Source organism: Ptychodera flava, chromosome 19 (assembly GCF_041260155.1).
Source record: "Ptychodera flava strain L36383 chromosome 19, AS_Pfla_20210202, whole genome shotgun sequence".
In the NCBI taxonomy this organism is placed as follows: Eukaryota; Metazoa; Hemichordata; class Enteropneusta; family Ptychoderidae; genus Ptychodera; species Ptychodera flava.
This window is the reverse complement of record NC_091946.1, coordinates 12,158,471-12,177,891: the sequence shown is the minus strand read 5'-3', so window position 1 is coordinate 12,177,891 and position 19,421 is coordinate 12,158,471. Positions and strand designations below refer to the sequence as shown.

Here is a 19,421-nt window from a genome sequence, read left to right as displayed (position 1 = left end):
TTGCATAAAAATGAAAATGTGACGAACTGTATTTGCACTTTTCAGTGTCAGTCACAAATTATCACCAGGAACTATATAGATTTTGTCAGCTGGTCAGGAATATGGCGGTTATATATCATTAAGGTTGACTTCCCTCTCTTGTAAAGACTCAAGCGAACCCCCGAAAATAACGATTGAGATACGAGTATACGCAAAACCTATACTTTGCAGAGGTCAGTCAATGATATGCATGATCATCTTTCAAGGGAGCGCGAAGTTTGACAGATTCAGACGAGAAACTATAAGGAAGGTGATTCTGTAAAACGCGCGCTGACATTATCTTTGTAATGTCGTGCATAAGAAAGAACGGGGTGCCTCCATAACTGCAAGCGGTCACGGGGTCAAAAACGTCTGCCCCGAGCACATCGAGGTGCGCTAGGTGCCTAGAGATAAATAATCGTGTTGGGCGTTGTTGCTGACAACGAGACTTGATACGGCCAATCAAAAGTATTCCTAGCCCGCTTTTGTTTTGACCTCACCTTCAACTGTTCAAGATGCAAACAGACCTGGGCGTCATCCAGATTATGGTATTCATCGGTTTGGCCAAATAAATCGAAGATTGCAACCATGGCAACTGCAATCGCGTGTTTAATATAAACGCTTCTGAACCAGCATTTCGAGGCAGAGAAGAAGAAACCCACCGGGGAAGCAACTCTTATTCCAAAGGCCTCATTTTCTCGGTTATATGATTATGCCTTCTGACGTGACACAAAGCATACACTGCAGAACGACAATTCGCGTTTAGTCGATAATAGCGTACTTTCGAAAAATTATAATCTCAAAATTCCGTCAAATCCGACTCACTGCATTCAAGATCAGAGCCGCTTAGAAACTGTGGACTCGACGCCCAACGACGTGCTATTTTAGGTTCAGTCCCCCGAGACGAGACGCTCTCCATATATTCGGGCAAAAAATCCCGCTAGAATTTCCAACAGTGCAGCAACGCTAGCTGGACCAGAGGTGACTTTCACTCCACGTACACAGTTCCTTACATCGAGAACGTAGCTGCTCCCCCAATACTCGAAGAAAATGTCGCAGTCAACAGACAAAAAGAAAAACTCGAAGTCGAAGAAAGCTATTGAACCCGCTGGGAAGACGTACGACCTGAGCGTCTTCTGGAAATCGGTGAAGGATGAACACCCAGTACCGATGAAAACTAGAATTCGAGGTAGGCGGGAGTTTTTTTGTGTATTCGGTGTTGCTTTTTTAAGTGTTTTTGGTCTGTTTGTGTGAACGAACACAGAGCCGAACTTCATAATTAACCTTCAAGAGGTTTGTGTAAACGAAATCAGAGCCGACCCCCTAATAGACCTTCAGTTTTCAGAGCGGCGTGTAGGTCACTGTAATATAATTAAATTTTCGTCACTTCTATTTTCAGAACAAAATAGACCTACACCGTTTAATGCATATTGCGAATCAGATGCGAACCTTCAAGGCAGAATTTACAAGGCCAAAAAAGAATTCTCTTGATCTCAAAACTATCAATTTAGAAAATTTATCAATAACTCAAGAATATCAAATGTTTCTCTTTTGAATCTATAGTGGAAATTTGGCAACAAGTATCTAAACATCCGTCGAATACTAGATATTCAATTGAAAGTTAGGGCGCCCCGGCCCCTTGGCTCATGCGCGATCTTCCGTTCTAAATCAAGCGCATCTTCTCATGCGCTTTGCTTGGGAGTTTTAAATCACGACCGGGTAACCCTCGTGAGTAACACACAGGTGCCTGAACTTGGCTGTGTACATGCAAAGAGAGAAGGGCACACAGGCAAGTCCAGGCACCTATGGAGTAACACACAGCACAACTTGAACGTCAGCTGTCAGTCACAAGCGTCTTCCCTGAAAGTCTCCCTGTGGACTGCAACTCTTTGATAAACTTCACTGTTATTTATGCAGCTGTCAGGGATTCATAAACGGTCAGAAAAGTTCCACTGTCGAGAGCGCTCTAACCCCCGAGTACGCGTACAATGTGTCTGGGTCGCCTTGCACCAAGTGGGCCCGGGCGTGATATGGCATCAAGCAATGGATAACGTGCACATGACTTAAAAGCACGATTTATTATGCAGTTGATACCTAAACTTGGGATTGCTGATCTATTTCTCGCTGTTTACGAATCCCTGTATTATAAGGGAACAAAACGCCACTATATGCATCGATGACACAAGTCGTCAAAGCTGCGCCACATATCGATGGATGAATATAGCTCAAACGTCCGTCTTGTATACCAAATGACTGTGCTCTACTATTTTGCTGGGAGTCAAGGACACAGTTTCTCCACAAACCTGTCTCGCTCGCTGTGTCCAGGGTGTGATTACTCTTTTACTAATTAACCATGATACGTCAAAGACCTGGTGACGATCAACTAGAACATCGCGAACTCTTAAGAAGGTGATGTTATCGTTGTATATCAGAAAAGGTACACAATCAATGCTGATAAACCTACGCTGTCTAAACAAACGCTCTCAGTCGGTTTTGAAGACTCTAGAAAAATATCGTTCTCTCTGGGATTGCAGAATGTATGAAACTTGAATAATTATTTGTACTTGAAGTTATTTGTCACTACATATATATATATATATATATATATATATATATATATATATATATATATATATATATATATATATATGTATGTAGGTATGTAGGTATGTATGTATGTAGGTATGTATGTATGTATGTATGTATGTATGTATGTATTAATACATGTTTAAAACATATATATATATATACATATATATATATATATATATATATATATATATATATATATGTGTATGTGTAAGAATTTATAGAATAAGGGTAAATAGAAGAAGTCCGTTTAGGACGAGTAATTAAAATTCTTTCTTTTGCGTCCCTTGTTTCTTGAGGCTTTCATGACAAAATTACACAATGGGCGGGGGGAGAGGCTTTCATGACAAAATAATACATTGGGGTGGGGGAGTTTTAAAAAAACTCAATTGACGAAATGCTTTCTCTTCCGACCCGGCCTTCCGTTTTGCTCGTTTCGTAAGTAGAATAACTTAGCACACGTGAAGCAGTCATTCTTCGTCAAAAGAAAAATTAAATCTTCAGATATTTTTTCACGAATGTCTCCACGAACAGCCTATGTAAAGGTGACGTTAGGATGCAAGCTCTAAAGAACGGTCGGGTAGCGAGCAGCAAAGCCTTTTCGTAGCCACTTGCAGTTTATCAATTAATCAATCGATCGATCGAAATCATTCATATCAAGTACCAATCGAGATATTCAACTAATGTTCAACGATGATGAATTTTTAATCGAGCGACGCTTGACAAATAATATTACATTTGCCCTTTAACCAGGATTTGGCCAAGAAGATCATTTTTTGTTTTACGTCTTATATAATTATTATACCTTGAATGGGACATGGTTACGCAACAATGTTTATCACGCTGCGGAGGGACTGTGACTTCGTTAATCACCGGACCCTGGAGCGAGACCCTGGATTTTGCTAAGGGACTGGTCAGTTTCTTCAGCCTGGGGGGGCGGTGGATTCATGGGGGGTCACCCTGTTTTTGACTTTGGTGATAGGGGGGGTCACCATGTTTTTGAAATGCCCAATAGGGGGGGTCAGTGTGTTTTTGAATTTTGACACAGGCTCATCATTGCCTAAAATGCTAGTGTCAGCCACAAATTTCATCATTCAGTTGTATTTTTCGGCGCGCCCTTCGGGCGCGTAACTTCAATAATCAGTCATATTTTTCAGCACACCCAACTTTAACATATCAAGCATACATACATCAGAGATATCTGTATGTTCAATATTTTTCAGCGTGCTCTTCAAGCTCATTACTTTAATATATCAGACATTTTTTAGCATGCCCTTCAGGTGCATGACTTTAATATACAAGGCATATATATCAGAGATATCAGGATGTTTCATATTTTTCGGCACGCCACACACAAAATTAAATGAGTGATTGACAGAAACGTTGCAACAAATTTAATGTAAAGCGGGCACTCATCTAGTCTGGTTGTCACAAGAGCTCAGTCACGGGGAATGCTTTCGGAAACATTTTACTGTTTTCCTTTGCGTATAGAAAACGCATAACAATGAAAGAAATGCGTAGAGAGTCAATTCCAGTGCGTAAATACGCATTTTTTTGCTTAAACGCGAACACCATATATATATATATATATATATATATATATATATATATATATATATATATATATATATATATATATATATATATATATATATATATATATATAGTGTGTGTGTGTGTGTGTGTGTGTGTGTGTGTGTGTGTGTGTGTGTGTGTTAATGTGTATATATGTGTGTGTCCGTCCTCGTAGGAAATTACATTCATTGCACGATGCCCAAAGGAGTGCATTTGCGTAATGTTTTAATACAAGCATCTGTCGACAACCTATTCAAGGAGCTATGAGAGAGTCTGGACACTTTAGGGACTGGCCAGTTTCTTCGGCCGGGGGGGGGGCGGTGGATTATTTTTTGCCGACGTCAAAAAGTGGCTGACCCCCCTATTCCAAATTTCGAAAACAGGGTGACCCCCCCCCCCGGCGCGCGACATAGGTAAAACAAAAGGTGGACATAAATTATATATATATATATTATATATTAATAATATATATATATATAATATATATATATATATATATAATATATATATATATATATATATATATATATGCATTATATTTTATATTTTACATATATTTATATTTTAAATAGTCATTCTATGTTTTAATGAAATTGTTGACATGTCAGTTGTAAGATAGGAATTTCAGAGTGTCAATCTTAAAGTTTGAATACAGTATATTTTGAATGAGCTGTATTTTGAATTAGCTGTGAATGTATTTCACACTTTCTATGCTTAACCAGATGTCCTGAACTGTTGTACAGAAATGGATGTCAATCATTAATATCAAAGAGGAAAAAGCAGTGAATCAAAAACTTTGATGGGTGTTAAGACTTGCCAACCATCCAATAAATCTCCTGAGGAGCCATAGAGAGCTTTTTTAGCCAAATCTGATGTGTACAGTGTCTGAGAGGACCTTTTCTTGTAACATTGAAACCATAAAAGCACAGCTAATAATGACAAAAAGTGCCTTTTCATAAAAAAACAGCTTTCTACAGAAAACCTGTGACACGAAGGAAAATAATTGCATCAATGAGAATGAAAGATATCTTGTCATTTTTCTATCTCTATAATAAGTCACTGTATCAAATATATATTGTGAAATATTTGTGCATGTTCCTTTCTCGTACTGAATTCTCATAGAGAGAGAACAGAAAAGTATCAGGAATTTGTCATCCTTTTCATATGAAATGCAGATTTCATAGTGGTACACTTTCACTTAGCAAACATCAAGATATCTCTGATTTATTAAATACTAGCCATTACGCAACTTTAGCAGACTAATGCCTATGCCGTAAGCAAGGAGGAAAAGTTACCGTGAACACTGATTATATATATATAAATATATATTATATTTTAGAGAGAGAGAGGGAGAAGGGAGAGAGAGAGAGAGAGAGAGAGTTATCGAGGCGTTAATATGGTATTATTATCTTACATATATTCTTTTATAACTCCATTGCCTTAAAATTCATCAAAATATACTTGTTTACGAATACCCTCACTTTTCCATTTCAATATTTTACAGGTGAAATTCCAGCATGGATAGAGGGAAGTCTGTACAGGAATGGTCCTGGATTATTCGAGATAGGCAATGATACATATAAACATTTCTTTGATGGAATGGCTCTTATTCACAGATATCATATCAAAAATGGACAGGTAATGATGGAACAAGCGTACGTTTCGATTTAAACGTTGCTTTTGGGTTTTTTGTTTTTGTTTGTTTGTTTGATTTGTTTTGTTTTTGTTTTGTTTGTTTTTTTTGGTCCCCTGTTTCATTAAGGTAGTTCGCGCCTCATAAACGACTCGAACTTTTGCTGAAACTTACCGTGAGAGAACTTGAAGTCAAACATCCGGGGTGTACCGTGCAAAATTTGGTAAAAGAGAATGGTTTACTTGCAATATTTTCCGACAGTCACGTACTTGAAATTCAAAATGGCCGCGGTTTCCTGTGTTAACTCTATGGAGGGGGGGGGGAACTGAATTTTCGATTTTCACAAATATGCCGATGAAATTTTATTCACTCCATGAGCTTCGAAAAGGGCCCATACAAGTGGTAGACATAGAACATACTGGTCAAGTTTGAGAGTTCAACCATCTGACGTCCCCAGAGGCGGGTTCGACAGTAAATATAGTAACTTATACTGATTTCAGAATGCCAGTGTGATGGAAGACGTTTTTATCTCGATGTAAGAGGTACTACAGGCAAAAGGTTGAGTATTTTGCCTTTGTTAAGCTCAAAGAAGTTTACATATTGCCTTTCATAATTATGAAAATATCAGGGGTCTGCCTCCAAAGTCTAATATTGAAGAAAATAAACTGTCAAATATACTAGTAACACTGATTGATAATGCAGGATGCCAAGCATCAAGTTTAGTTTTCGAAAAACATGCAACGAAGACATAATTTCGATCCGTTATCAACACACGGGGGCTGATGCCGTACCACCGTCTACCTGTCTTTATGTCGTATCTGTCTATCTGCCGATCGGGTTCTTCTGAAATTTCGTTCATGACCGTTACCGAAACATTACTGGATATAAGAATTGTAAAGAGTGTGTTTTGGAGAGGTTGCATAGTTGACGTTCCATACAACTGATTTCAGTACTTTATGAATAAGTAAAACAATGATACGCCAAAGTTTTCGAATATTTTCAAAGGCTGAATTGGATGAAATGTCGGTCGTAGTTGGCAAATAATGACCTCATTCAGGTTTGTTGAACTGATCACGAAACCTCCATGTTTAGAACATCGTCTCTTGAACCACTTGCCCTACAGCTTCGAGTTTCGTTTTAAGACACTGCGGGATGATTTCAATCAGATATGTGCAAAGTTTGCATGTTAATTTTGTGTGTGTGTGTTTCCATGTTTTGTCCGATACCTTTCCAATTTGGTTAGTTGTTTCAAACCTTGTATATTAAATTGGGAGACTGTTTTCCTATTTTGGTCAGAACATTATTTTTCAACCAATTATCCAAAAATTTTGAAAACCTGCTTTTGTGATTTTCAAGTTGATCTCATTCAGAATTTGTATAAAATAACACAATTTGGTTACGTAAATGTTTAGGCCACATGCCAGAAAATGCCAAGAGATTTTGACCGGTTGACCTCGCTGTTAATTTTATGCAGGAAATTACAATAACAATGCTTGGTCGAATGATGCAGTGCCTTGAGGGTGGGATCGCCAGTGGTATATGGGGAGGAGTACCTTCCCGATGGTGATAAGTGGTGCAGATTACCGTCGCCTAGGTGACTGGCGTATACGCGTGCCAAAAGACACCTATGGTTGATTTCCTGTTGACCAGTCAGATGGCAGAGTTTGCAAATACCTGGACTGAACCATTTGGTTTTTTGTGGGTGTCGTTGGTACTTTGACAATATAAGTAAAGATGCACATATATTGAGTTTATTGTCTTGTTTATGAGCGGCCAGTATTTCCAACAGCATGAATTATGTGCATTTGCCCTTGAAGAAATAAATAATTTTCGAATAAAACATCGCGAATGTAACTACATTCCTTAAGCTCGACGTACACTTAAGTGCCCCAAAGAACCATGAAATCGCCCGACTTTCGATTGAAGAGATGAGCTTTGCCAAACCGCGTATACAGAAAAAGTGGCAGATGACTTTATTTTTAGAATCATAGACAGTATAGCGAGATGTAAAAAATGTGAAACAGGCTCCCCACCTAACTATCCTAAATGTTTTTGTGTCGAGTTTGTGTTTGATTCGTTTCGAAAATGTGTTCCTACATTCTTATCCGATTGTTTGTGTTAATGAAATGTTTGTTTCGCTTTGGATATTTGTAGAGAAGTTTGGATTAGTGTGTACGGTAATGTTTTGTTTGTGTGGGGAAAGCCTATGGCGAGACGCAGCCGGACCTATGTTGTTACAAAAGTTGATAGAGTCGCCCTTTGACGCTTGCGTTTCGAAACCCGAGTGTGGTTTCTCATCAGTCGCAGTGTAGGTTCTTTCCTTAGTTTGTGTTTGTGAAAATTTATTTTAATGCATTTTAGTGGTCTTGCTTTCCGATTAGCGAGGCAAGTACTAGTATATTAATTTTGGTCACGTTGTGATAGTCCGTTTGGTGGTTCGGTTTGTTTGTTCTATATTTCTTTACTTCGGTAAATTTTGTTTTGACTGGTGTGTCTTTTAGATTTTTGCGGAGGTTTGTGAATTTTTAGGCAATAAGTACCACTGCGGGGTACGGATTTTATGTTTATTGGATCAAGATACTTACAAGTATCCTGGTTGATGTGCTTGTTCTCGCACATTTTAATTAATAGTTCGTTTACTTTGTTTACTGTTTGTTCTGGCTTGTTGTGTATAATACTGAGTGTTACGTAATTGCCTTTCGCATTCGAGTACGTAATCGTTTGTGTTGACAATAACGAAAAACCGACCCTTGTCGAAGGGTTATTTTCCAAAAATTTGTCCATTGTTTGCAAGCTAGTTTATCGCGATTCTTTTGGCACGCGACATGTTTTGTTTCCTTGTTTGAAAGGGTATCTCTAGAAGTGCGAGTTAGAAGCTTCAGATAGCTTTCAAGTTTTTGTTTTTTTGTTGTTCGTGGAGTCCAATTTGACTTTTCTTTGAATTGGTGTTGCGATTGTTTGTGTCTCACGATGTAGCGTAGTCACATTATACGACTTCATTTGTTGAAATCCAGAGGTGGTTTTATTCTGTTTGGTTTTGTTGGTGTCCGAATGAATTTTAAGGCTTTTGCCTAGTACTATTTTTCGGAGTTTCATAGTTTGAGCGATGATAGGTTTTGTTGAATTTCATGTTGTTGTCGGCTTTTCTTGGAAATAGCTGATTTATTTCCACGGCCATGTTTTCTGTTACGTTACTGTGATTGTTTATTTTGTATTTAATGTTGTGTTTCAGTTGTTTGTTATGTGTACGATTTTTGTTATTTCTTTTAAGTGTTTGTGTGTTCTATGTCATTTTATCGTATTTTTTTGGTAGTTCTCTTTTGGAGTATTTAGTGGCCCTGAAAGGGCCGCTTGGTATGGGTTTTTGTTAGCGCTTGGCGCGTTTGTTTTGGCGATGAGCCTAGCTTTTTTATGCTTCTTTTCGCCGATTCGATGTGCTTGGTGAGTAGGTGTTTGCCGCCTTCTTGTCACTGTGTGTGCGTACATGGACAGTCTGCATAGCCCTTGAATGTGGTCTCGATTTTGATCAAACTTACAATTTAGGAGTATATATCAAAACTGATAAATGATTTATGTGATTACTGTAGCTATAGATAGGCTACATTCAGGACGGGCAGCGACGGGCAGTAATTAGTAGGCAAAACAGGTGGTTTTCACCGTTGGCAGAACTCGGTGCAATGATACTGAACATTAATAGTAAGCCTGTCACCTTGAAGGTAATGCTGTAGGTGAAACAAGGACTTCAAACGCACGATGGTACAAACAACACCACAAGTGAAACGTACACATAGAAATACACGCGTTCCTACGTTGTGCCCACCCGGGCCACGCGATTAAAATATGACTGATACTGCTGGATAGTGTTAATTGGGTCGGTAAACAGTCAATTAATAGTTTAATTGACTACCTGGGTGATTGGCAGGTCGTGTCCAACGACGCATATGCAAAGCAGGCCAAAAGACAAAAGCCCCCAAAGATATTGACAGCTGGCCAGGGTCACCATGAATACGTAATGACGCTTCACTAAACCCTCTTGGCATTTTCCCTCATGAGTCACGTTTGTCGTGGCCAATGATTGGCTGTGGCTAGACTGACGTCAGAGGTGTTGTTCTGATTGGTCCATCACAATACAATCCTTTGTTCGTTCACTTACGTTTTCAAGGTAACCTACCAAAGTAAATTCCTCCGAAGCGACAATTATCACAAGAACATGTCATCAAACAGGATCGTCTGTGCTGAGTTTGGCACGATTGCCCATCCGGATCCGTGCCACAATCTGTTTCAGAAAGTGGCCGCCTACTTCACCGTGCCGAAAGGGGGAGACAACTGTGGTGTCAATATGATGTACCTTGGAGATGAACTCTACGCGATGACGGAGACACAGTACATGAGGAAAGTCGACGTCAAGACACTGGACACGGCAAAGGACGACAAGGTAAGATTCTGACTTTGATACCTCGATGAGAGGTTATTTGTAAACGGTGTTTGATAAAAAGCAATTAATCAAAACCCCAGTTACGTTCCCGACACTCTACACTGTGCAGTGATTGGTTGACAGAATATGAATATGCACGTAGGTCAGTTCATAAGGATATACGCAGGTGCACTTCTTGCAGTGTTGTGCCTTTTCACTGATGAAACGGGACAATTAGCACCTGCACATCCCCACACCGAAATGGTCAATGTCTCAACACATGTGTCGAATAAGAGAACGCCCGCTACGAGGATGGCGAGCGAGGCACGAAATACAAACTGCAAGTCAACCAATCAGAGGACCACCGTACTATGTATAATACTTGGTCAGATTGAGCTGCATGCATTGTTAGCGTTTTCGAATTTTCATTGCAACCAGCAAGTTTTTAATTCAGCTGAAAAGACATCCTAACCACGGTAAATTTAGGGAAAATTTTGAATTCGCTGAATCTTAAATTACCGAATCGACATACATAGCTAAATTTGCTAAAAAGGATGCTAGACATGTTTTACCACAGGTCGATTAGGCATTATTTGTGATGATATTTCCTATTATTATCTTAAAAATGATTATGAATATTAATAAATTATTAATATGAATGTTACAGAATATTTTAACTTTTTTACAAACAATGTCGTCTACTTTGTGTAAATACCGTCTGGAATCCCCATTGTTGTGATAATTATGATTATTAATAAATTACGAATATGATTAATAAAATCATATTTTACACATCGTAACCTGCTTATGTGAACAACCCTCTGGAAACCCTTATATAGTTTCACAATCTATGCCAAAATATAAAAGTGACACCATTGACCAGGTTCAGTCTACGGCGAGAGTTTACTAAACAGTGTATATGTGTATGTTTGTAAAAAAAAGTTTAAATATTCTGTAACATTCATATTCATAATTTATTAATATTCATAATCATTTTTTATGATAATAATAGGAAAAATCATCACAAATAATGCCTAATCGACCTGTGGTTTTACATGAGAAAAAACCGGGCAACGTAGACAGGGAGCTAGCAGAAGAAAGCTCATTTTGCAATGATTTTAGATTTAGTCGCACTGATTCTCTGCCTTCGTCCTCCGAACGCTCCTTACACTGGTCTTACCCTTCTATGATGCTCAAGACAGCTATTCACCATCACCACCCTCATGACCTTTATACATTACTGCCTATCTTCATTCACATCAGGTGTGCTCGCTTACTGCACTCTTTTCCTGTAGGTGGACATGACCAAGTATGTGGCTGTGAACATGGCGACTGCCCATCCACACTACTCAAACGACGGAACACACTTCAATATGGGATCTTCCTTCAGCAAAGTTTGCAAGTACAACATCTTAAAAATTGAGCCACCGAGAGAAGGTAGGTCCTGATCCGAGTAGAGAGATGTGTCAGGAATGTGAATGTGACGCACAGTAAGTGAGGCTACCCACAATTCTCCATGATCTGTACACACGGAGATCACTCACTGAACTGAAGCAAATTTCTTCTGTACACAGAACAACTCGGTCCATATTTCAAAATTCTGGCAACATAGTTCTGATAATCATAATTTTCTGATTTCTCACTGTGAATAATGAGAAGATCAACCCCTTTTCCGCGGAGAAGATAGCAATTTTGTAATTTTGTCGACATAGATTTTTGACAGCCATACACAATATTTTCAAGGAAACTAAGGGAATAAGTTGCATCTGTGTTGGCAAAAGAAAGGGTATTGATTTTTTTTAATGTTCGTAACAAAGGAAATTTGCATGTCTGACAGGTGGTATGATGAGACCATCTTAGTTGCTGATAACTTTATCTTGACAAGTGTGCAATTTTTAGCACCTCCAAACATCGACTTCTCATTCAATTTACTCTTGAATTTTAAACATAATCAATAATTTTGGAACATAGTTTTAACAAATAATCCTGAACTTAAATTGTAAGTTCAAAATTGTTAAGAAACTGATAAAATTGAAAAAGCCTTTAGCAAAAAATGTCTGAGTGTACAAATCAAGGGGAATTGTGGGTAGCCTCACTTACTGTGTAACGGTATGTTACACACAAAAGACTGCATCATTTACAGTTCTGAACGTGAGAGGGCGCTTACCGACGGCAAATCTCTCAGCACCGTGTGGAGAAGGAACGATTTTCTGTCTGCCAAAACCACAGTCACCTGTGATCCATTCCGCTCTGCGTCTATGCGCCCCATAGACACGTCTATGGGGCGAATAGACGCAGGGCGGAATAGACCACAGGTGACTGTGCACAGCACTGCCGCGCAGAGCTATGGCGTAGCTGTGCGTGGTAGGGTTGTGTGTTCCTGGTCATAGGCCTCCCACTACACAGCCGGTAACACACAGCCCTGCCACATAGAGCTAACACTAATCAGTCTGGCAACTTAACACACACTTTTGTACATGTCTCTCCCGGAGCATACTGCAAGTAATTGTGTGCAAATGTTTCCATAACTTAATTTTTGTCTGACCTTTTGGTCAAATAAATTCCAATCACGACTTTTTAATTATAATCAGCAGCATCCTATTTCTAGTCCCCATCAACTCTCTCGCCTTCCTCCAGAAAGACACTTAGAAAACAGTTTGTTTGTCTCATTACAGACATCCCCGAACAAATGCGTCAAATCAAAGGCGTCAAGTTTCTTTTCTATTTTTCCCACTTGCTTCTGCTATTATTCCCTGCCTATGTAATCGGCACCAAACATTTAGAATCATTTTATCGAGAAATAATCCATTAAACAGCATTCCTGAGAAATCAGGAGGCCTGGCTTTCCTTTGTAACATTTTACAGCCATTTTTCCCATTATTCGACTGTCCTCCTTGGCCAGTAGTGGGTGCATCGGATTTCTGGAAGATAGCTTTTCGCTGATTCAAAGCATACCATGCCTGATCGGTAAATTGTATCCGTCCTGATGCAAAATATCTGTATAGTTGTCAAACCAGCTGTGTAGCCCCGAAATAAAACCTTATTCAGCAAATGTACCTGACATAGTATTTTTTTAAGTTCATCAAAAACCGGAAAAAATCTACCGTCAGTGTAAACAAAGACCGTGACGTCTTTTTACTTTTTTCTTTATGTCTCTCTTCATTCCTTTCTTTCTTCAGGCGAATCTGACAAGCAGAGGTGGTCTGTCTTGTGTTCCATACCGGCAAGAGGAAGAGATCCGTCCTATTATCACAGCTTCGGTATGACAGACAACTACATCGTCTACCTGGAGCAGCCTCTCGTCGTCAACGTCCTCAAGGTGCTGACCGCCAAAATTCGCGGCAATGCGTTGACAAACTGCATGGAGTACCGGCCTAAAAACAAAGCCTACTTCCACGTAGTCAACAGGCACACGGGCGAGCGACTGCCAACCGTGTACACGGCAGATGCGTTTTTCTGTTTCCACCACATCAACGCGTACGAGGACGACGGTCACATCGTAGTGGACATGTGCTGTTACAACAACGAAGAAATCATAAATAGGGTGTACCTCGAAGAGCTGAAGAAAGGACTACCTCCGGCGGACGAAGCAGAAGGCAGGCGATTTGTTCTGCCACTGAACAAGGTAAACGTACAAACTTACACACACCGCTCTGAAAATAAATCCGCACATACATATATACATACTAACTAGTACATACGTAACCACGTTCGTATACATACATGTATACAACATACATACATACATACATACATACATACATACATACATACATACATACATACATACATACATACATACATACATACATATATACAACATACATACATACATATATAAATACATACATACATACATACATACATACATACATACATACATACATACATACATACATACATACATACAACATACATACATACATACATTTCCCCCTTACACGTAAACGCTATCCATATATGTACATTTGAACCTACGCAACCGTTGTCAAACCGTCACACCACCTCTCTCATCAAAAGCCGACACACTTTGGCATGCTCGGTAAAGTGCTGGAATACGCCCGTTTCTAATACCATGGAAAATTGTCTATTCTTAGACTCGTAAGGAGTTATACTGTATGTAGCTATGTGACATGGGCAGTTTTCATTTCACATCCACTCAGCAGAACTTCGAGTTGAATATCTGTTGACACTTTCACCACCATGGTTTGAAAAATCCCATCGTTTTCTATGATCTATGATGATGATGGTAAAGTTAGACCTTGTTTGGGGGAAAGGGGTCAAAATGTTAATTAAGGCAGCGTACTGTCTTTCACAGTCGAGGCGCAACAGTGAAAGATAAACTTGTGCTCAAACTTTTCCTTAAGGCATCTTTCAACGGGTCTCTTTCAAAACCAAAAATTTGGTACTAGAGAAACAAATTATATGAAATTTACCGATATATGAAATTCAAAATGGCTGCCATCCCTGTGTTTATAACTATGAATGGTGTGTACTCCGGTATTGTTATTCTGTTTGTTTCTAAGACATGTTTTCTTTTCCATGTCAGGGGTCGAAGACCAAAAACCTTGTCACTCTTTCGTACACAAAATGCACAGCCGAACTAGCAGAAGACAACACTGTATTCTGCACCCCGGAGAAAATCATCGAGCAAGGTGTGTTTCTGTCGCTTTGTAAATCTGCTTCCACGTTTTAATATCGCGATTATCCTGCGCTCACTCTGTCCACTCATATTCTGACATATCAAACTTCTTTTATGAACTACTTTTCGTACAAGAGAAACAGCGGTGAAACTATGTCCCATACGCGATCCAGTCAATTCGGATAAAATGATTTCGAAATCGCCAATCACGGGACTTACTTTTTGCTACTTCAAAGAAAATTAATCGTAGCCGATTCCTAATCGTCTTTCAAATGATAAACACACGATGGTACAGGGGAACAGAAGATCTTGAAAATCTCACCACGAATGGAATAATCGGGTTTCGGGTTTGATTCCACCATACACCCTAGGAAAAAAAGATTATGTTTTTAGGGTCTATGCTCCACGGAATTTAAGTCTGCGAATAAACGGGTCTTAACTTCTCTTTTCTTTTTTTCTTTTTGCTCCTAGCCTTTGAGGCGCCACGAATCAACTACGAGAGATACAACGGCAAAAAATATCGATACGTGTACGGTATCTTGGGAAATAATCAAGGGGTAAGTTTAAACCTCAACACGTTTTCTCAGTTTACACCACACTCTCCACGCTCACGGCATTAGCTCTGATGCCAAGGCGCCCTCTAGTGTCTACGTAGATGGAAAATGACAAAGTGAATCTGATGACGTGAGCAATATTTCAAAAACTCACAGACATTTAAGAAAATGTAAGGAAAATGTTGCTGTAAAATGTTGGCAAGATGCGAGTCCACGTTCATGCATTGTTGTAAATGATTAAGTTTCCCGTAGAAGGACAATTTGATTCACGTTTCTCCATTCTATTCTTTTCTGTATGTTTGTATGTTTGTTTACTCGTCTAAGCTTATCAAAGTTGATGTGGTAAACAAAACATTCGAAGTTTGGGAAGAGAAAGGTTTCTTGCCGTCTGAGCCAGTTTTCATTGAGGCCCCGTCTCCAACAAGTGAAGATGACGGTAAGTCTCAAAAAGATTTTACCATCACAAACGTTTTCCTCGTCATAACTGCAAATAATAAAAGAGAGGCTTTAGTATTTGCAAGGCTCGCCCATCGAAGCTGAATAGTGATTTGTTCCGGTCGTCACCAATAACTGGTGACTTGTCAGGACACGCTGACCTACAAGAATCCCCTGAATGTACGGAATGAAATTGCCAACTTTGAACACTTGTTGAGTTACTTTTGTTTCATCTTGGAAATTCGGTCGGGCTCCATCGTAGTTAGAGGCGTCGGTTGTTCACAAGGAAATGTCTATCTCTAAGCTCCGTCTGCGGGCATTGAATATCAATTTTTACGTAATCTCTTGTTTATCCAATAAAAAGAAACATGACTGAGGAGTGATTGCTAAAAGCTAGTAGCAGTCGATGTGTGACAACGCTCCGTTCCTGAATAAACCATGGCCACTTCTATCAATAAAAATTAAAAGAATAATTAGATCATAATTCGACGCTTCAACCAATTCAGTACATCCAATGTTTTCTGTCCCCATAGACTTAGAGAACTGATAGTGTTTTCGACGTATAAGACAATGTACCATCACTGTATAAAATTAGTACTGTGAATAAGTAGCCATACTAATAAACCGCAAACCATAAAGTATAATGACACCTTGTTATCAGGTCTATATCGCCACGGTTCCTCTACCGTAACGATTGACACTCTGTATGGGTTTTTTCCTCATTTTGTAGGAGTTGTTCTGTCCGCCGTCATCAACAGCGATCCCAACACACCGAACTTCTTGGTAGTTCTCAATGGGAAAGACTTCACGGAGATTGGACGGGCCGAAATCGATACACAGATTGCGTACGGCATCCATGGACTTTTCGTACCAAATGTGTGATCATCGCCTACAGACTGCGTGAACACGCGCCGTTTTCTGTTGCTGCGCCCATGTAAGGCATAAGATGAGCATGATCAGAGTTAGATTCAGAGTCGGGCAAAGACTCGTGTCGGATACTTCTAATGTATCAGAAATCATTCACAGCATAATTCGTAATGGATAATCCCTCTCGTGTTTGGAAACCGAACGTTCTATACCCCTGTATTGTTTGAACATCTTACATTAAGGGAAAAAATAATGAACATGTAATCGCTTATCGTTGTGAAATGCTCAGCAAAATTGCCGAAATTCGACCCTAAACATTTAACATCTGATTCAGGAAAGAACATAGCAGACGACATTGTTTGCGATCAGTGCGAGATCTCGCGAGTAAGATTTTAATTGGTTGCGAGCCATCTAAAACAAGTCAAGCTTTGCATGGTTTGTTTCAGATATAAAAGGTGAACTTTCTAGCCTCCGAATACTGAAGATAGCGTGCCGTTTGTCCTGTTTCGACAGTAAAATATCCAGTGAAGTCTTAAATTTCGCAAAATCTCATTAATTCTCGTGTAACACGAGAAATGAGCCATCGTATTAGAATTTCACACAAAAGCTGCTACTGAGTATAAGGCCCCTCAACAGGAGGGACCGTGCTGAGTAATAAATATAAAGATAGTTTCAGTTCGATGAATCCGATCTGGGCTGAGTAGCACGGCATTCACGAAAAAAGAACATGAAAATAAAAATTACAAAACGGGTATTAAGTTACTTTGGGAAAGTAAATTTGTGTTCGTATAAATACATTTTAAGGATTTTCTCATGTCGGTCGTTGTTTTTAGCAGTCAACGAGAATTTACAGAAATGCGACAAATGCATGAAGTCATTATATCTGACATCTTATGTTCTTTTTCAAAAATTATGTCACCATCCGTCCGGAGAATGAATATGAAATTTTGGGGCAATCTAGCGAGCTTTCGAGATGTACAATCCCTACAATTACTGAGGCTACAGTATGTTTTTCCGGTTCTATGAAAATTTTCTGCCTTTTGTATATAGGCCTACATGTACGAATAAAAGTTGTTGTAAGAGTAAGATATTTGTGTATTACATGCCTACCTTCCTACTTACCATTTCTATTATGCTTATCTTGATACATTTTTTGGTATTTTGTACATCCATTCAATACATATAGAATAGTGTCAGTCGGGCCATTGCACAAAGTACACTGTTCATTTTGTCGTGTACGCTAGTATAACGAGGGGAGACAGTTACATTCGAAAAGTTGAAGCCTGCCTCTGTTGGTAAAACTAATACGGTTATGATCAACGCCTCTGAGACAGTGCAGCCCCGTGATTTTTTTTTTCCTTTCCAGTCTTTAGCGAAGCTACGGAGCGTAGACGGGATGAAATCGATACCAAGATATGGAATCCACAGGCTTTTTTTGTGTCAAACATTGACGTATACATAGTAGTATTAATCACGTGCTACTGTAACAGTACGGTCTCGTCTTCTGCTGACTGGCTTTGATCATGTGCAGCCAATAGAGCTATTTGTGCAAAAAGGTGTTCATACGCAAATTTTCAGTAGGTGGCAAATTAAAAAATAATCAGCGGGAGAAAAGGTCAATTTTTACAGTTGTCAGGGAAGAAATTGTCCGGATAACAGGTAGAGAGAGGGGAATGCCGTGGTCGACAAAACTTCAGGGAACATAAGCGCATAACATAGAGGGGAGCAATGTCAAAAGGTTGAAATGATAAGTATGACAGTCCAGTGTAGCTTGACACTAAACACGGATATTCTGAACGAACGCACACTGTGAGATAGATAAATAGTTACATAAATGGATATGCACATATGTTGCGCTTGTAGTTAGGTGAATTACGAGTTGAGGTACCGATCTGGATCGTAATGCTTTCAGTAACTGCAGCTGTCACACCAAGATGTTGACTGTAGCACAACTTTAAATCTTTATTACGAGATGGCAAACGTAACGTTCAGCGTCTTCGTACATTCACTACAATATATATTATAGCCCAAACATGGGACTATGTGCCCGAGGGTAGGTGACCATTTGCCCGACGTAAGGAGGGCAAATTGTCTCCTGCCCCAAGGATACATAGTCCCTTGTTTGGGCTATAATGTTTTTATTACATGTCTCTCTTACACAGTTTTCACTCAAAATATTTAGGTTTATTGGCAAATGATACTCAAATGCTTTATTTCCTTCTTAGACGAAAAGCGTTAAAATAGATCGATTTTCATCATCGAATGGCGCAATAATATATTTAAGCTACTGTTATGCGGTTTATCAATTTTTTTCCTGCAAAATTTCCTAAAATCGGCTTTCCTATGGAAAACATGAAATTTCAACATTTTTACATCCAAAAGTTGTCAAGTTGAAAATAGTTCCGGTTCACTTTCAGTCCAATGATGACTATGTGGCCCGCGACGTCATCAACGAGTTACCATTGAATTCTATGGAGCGTGCGACGTTCGATATACGAGGCATGTAATAAAGTTATATACTTTTCTAAACTTACATAACTACAAAATTATCATCATTATATATACTGTTACGTGCAGAGAAAACGAACAAAAGGGTGAACTCAGCAGTTAACGTTTAAACAAAATTTATTACGAAAATAAAACTAATTGCTAAGTCAGGGATAGAGTACAAGCTTTAAAAGTGTACAGACTACT

General features: G+C 39.1%; 1 protein-coding gene across 2 annotated transcripts; it reads left to right on the top strand.

Annotated features, from left to right (window-relative positions):
* The first annotated feature begins 647 nt into the window (after nt 1-647).
* Nucleotides 648-17,813, top strand: LOC139118584 (carotenoid-cleaving dioxygenase, mitochondrial-like). Of its 2 annotated transcripts, none has more exons than XM_070681976.1 (9): nt 648-1,207; nt 5,687-5,820; nt 9,978-10,250; nt 11,525-11,666; nt 13,409-13,854; nt 14,779-14,884; nt 15,343-15,428; nt 15,750-15,861; nt 16,594-17,813. In XM_070681976.1, exons 1-9 carry the CDS (start codon nt 1,069-1,071, stop codon nt 16,740-16,742), a joined length of 1,587 nt encoding a protein of 528 aa, XP_070538077.1. In that variant the 5' UTR covers nt 648-1,068; the 3' UTR covers nt 16,743-17,813. The 2 variants fall into 2 exon arrangements, with proteins under 2 accessions (XP_070538077.1, XP_070538076.1); XM_070681975.1 differs by having other exon boundaries at nt 16,591-17,813.
* The last annotated feature ends 1,608 nt before the right edge of the window (nt 17,814-19,421 follow it).

Excerpts from the sequence above, each read along its gene's own strand:
- LOC139118584 (XM_070681975.1), top strand. The coding sequence starts at position 1,069 with ATGTCGCAGTCAACAGACAAAAAGAAAAACTCGAAGTCGAAGAAAGCT. Across the intron at positions 5,821-9,977 it reads ATCATATCAAAAATGGACAG|GTAACCTACCAAAGTAAATT; the intron begins GTAATGATGGAA and ends TACGTTTTCAAG. Across the intron at positions 14,885-15,342 it reads GGAGAAAATCATCGAGCAAG|CCTTTGAGGCGCCACGAATC; the intron begins GTGTGTTTCTGT and ends TTTTGCTCCTAG.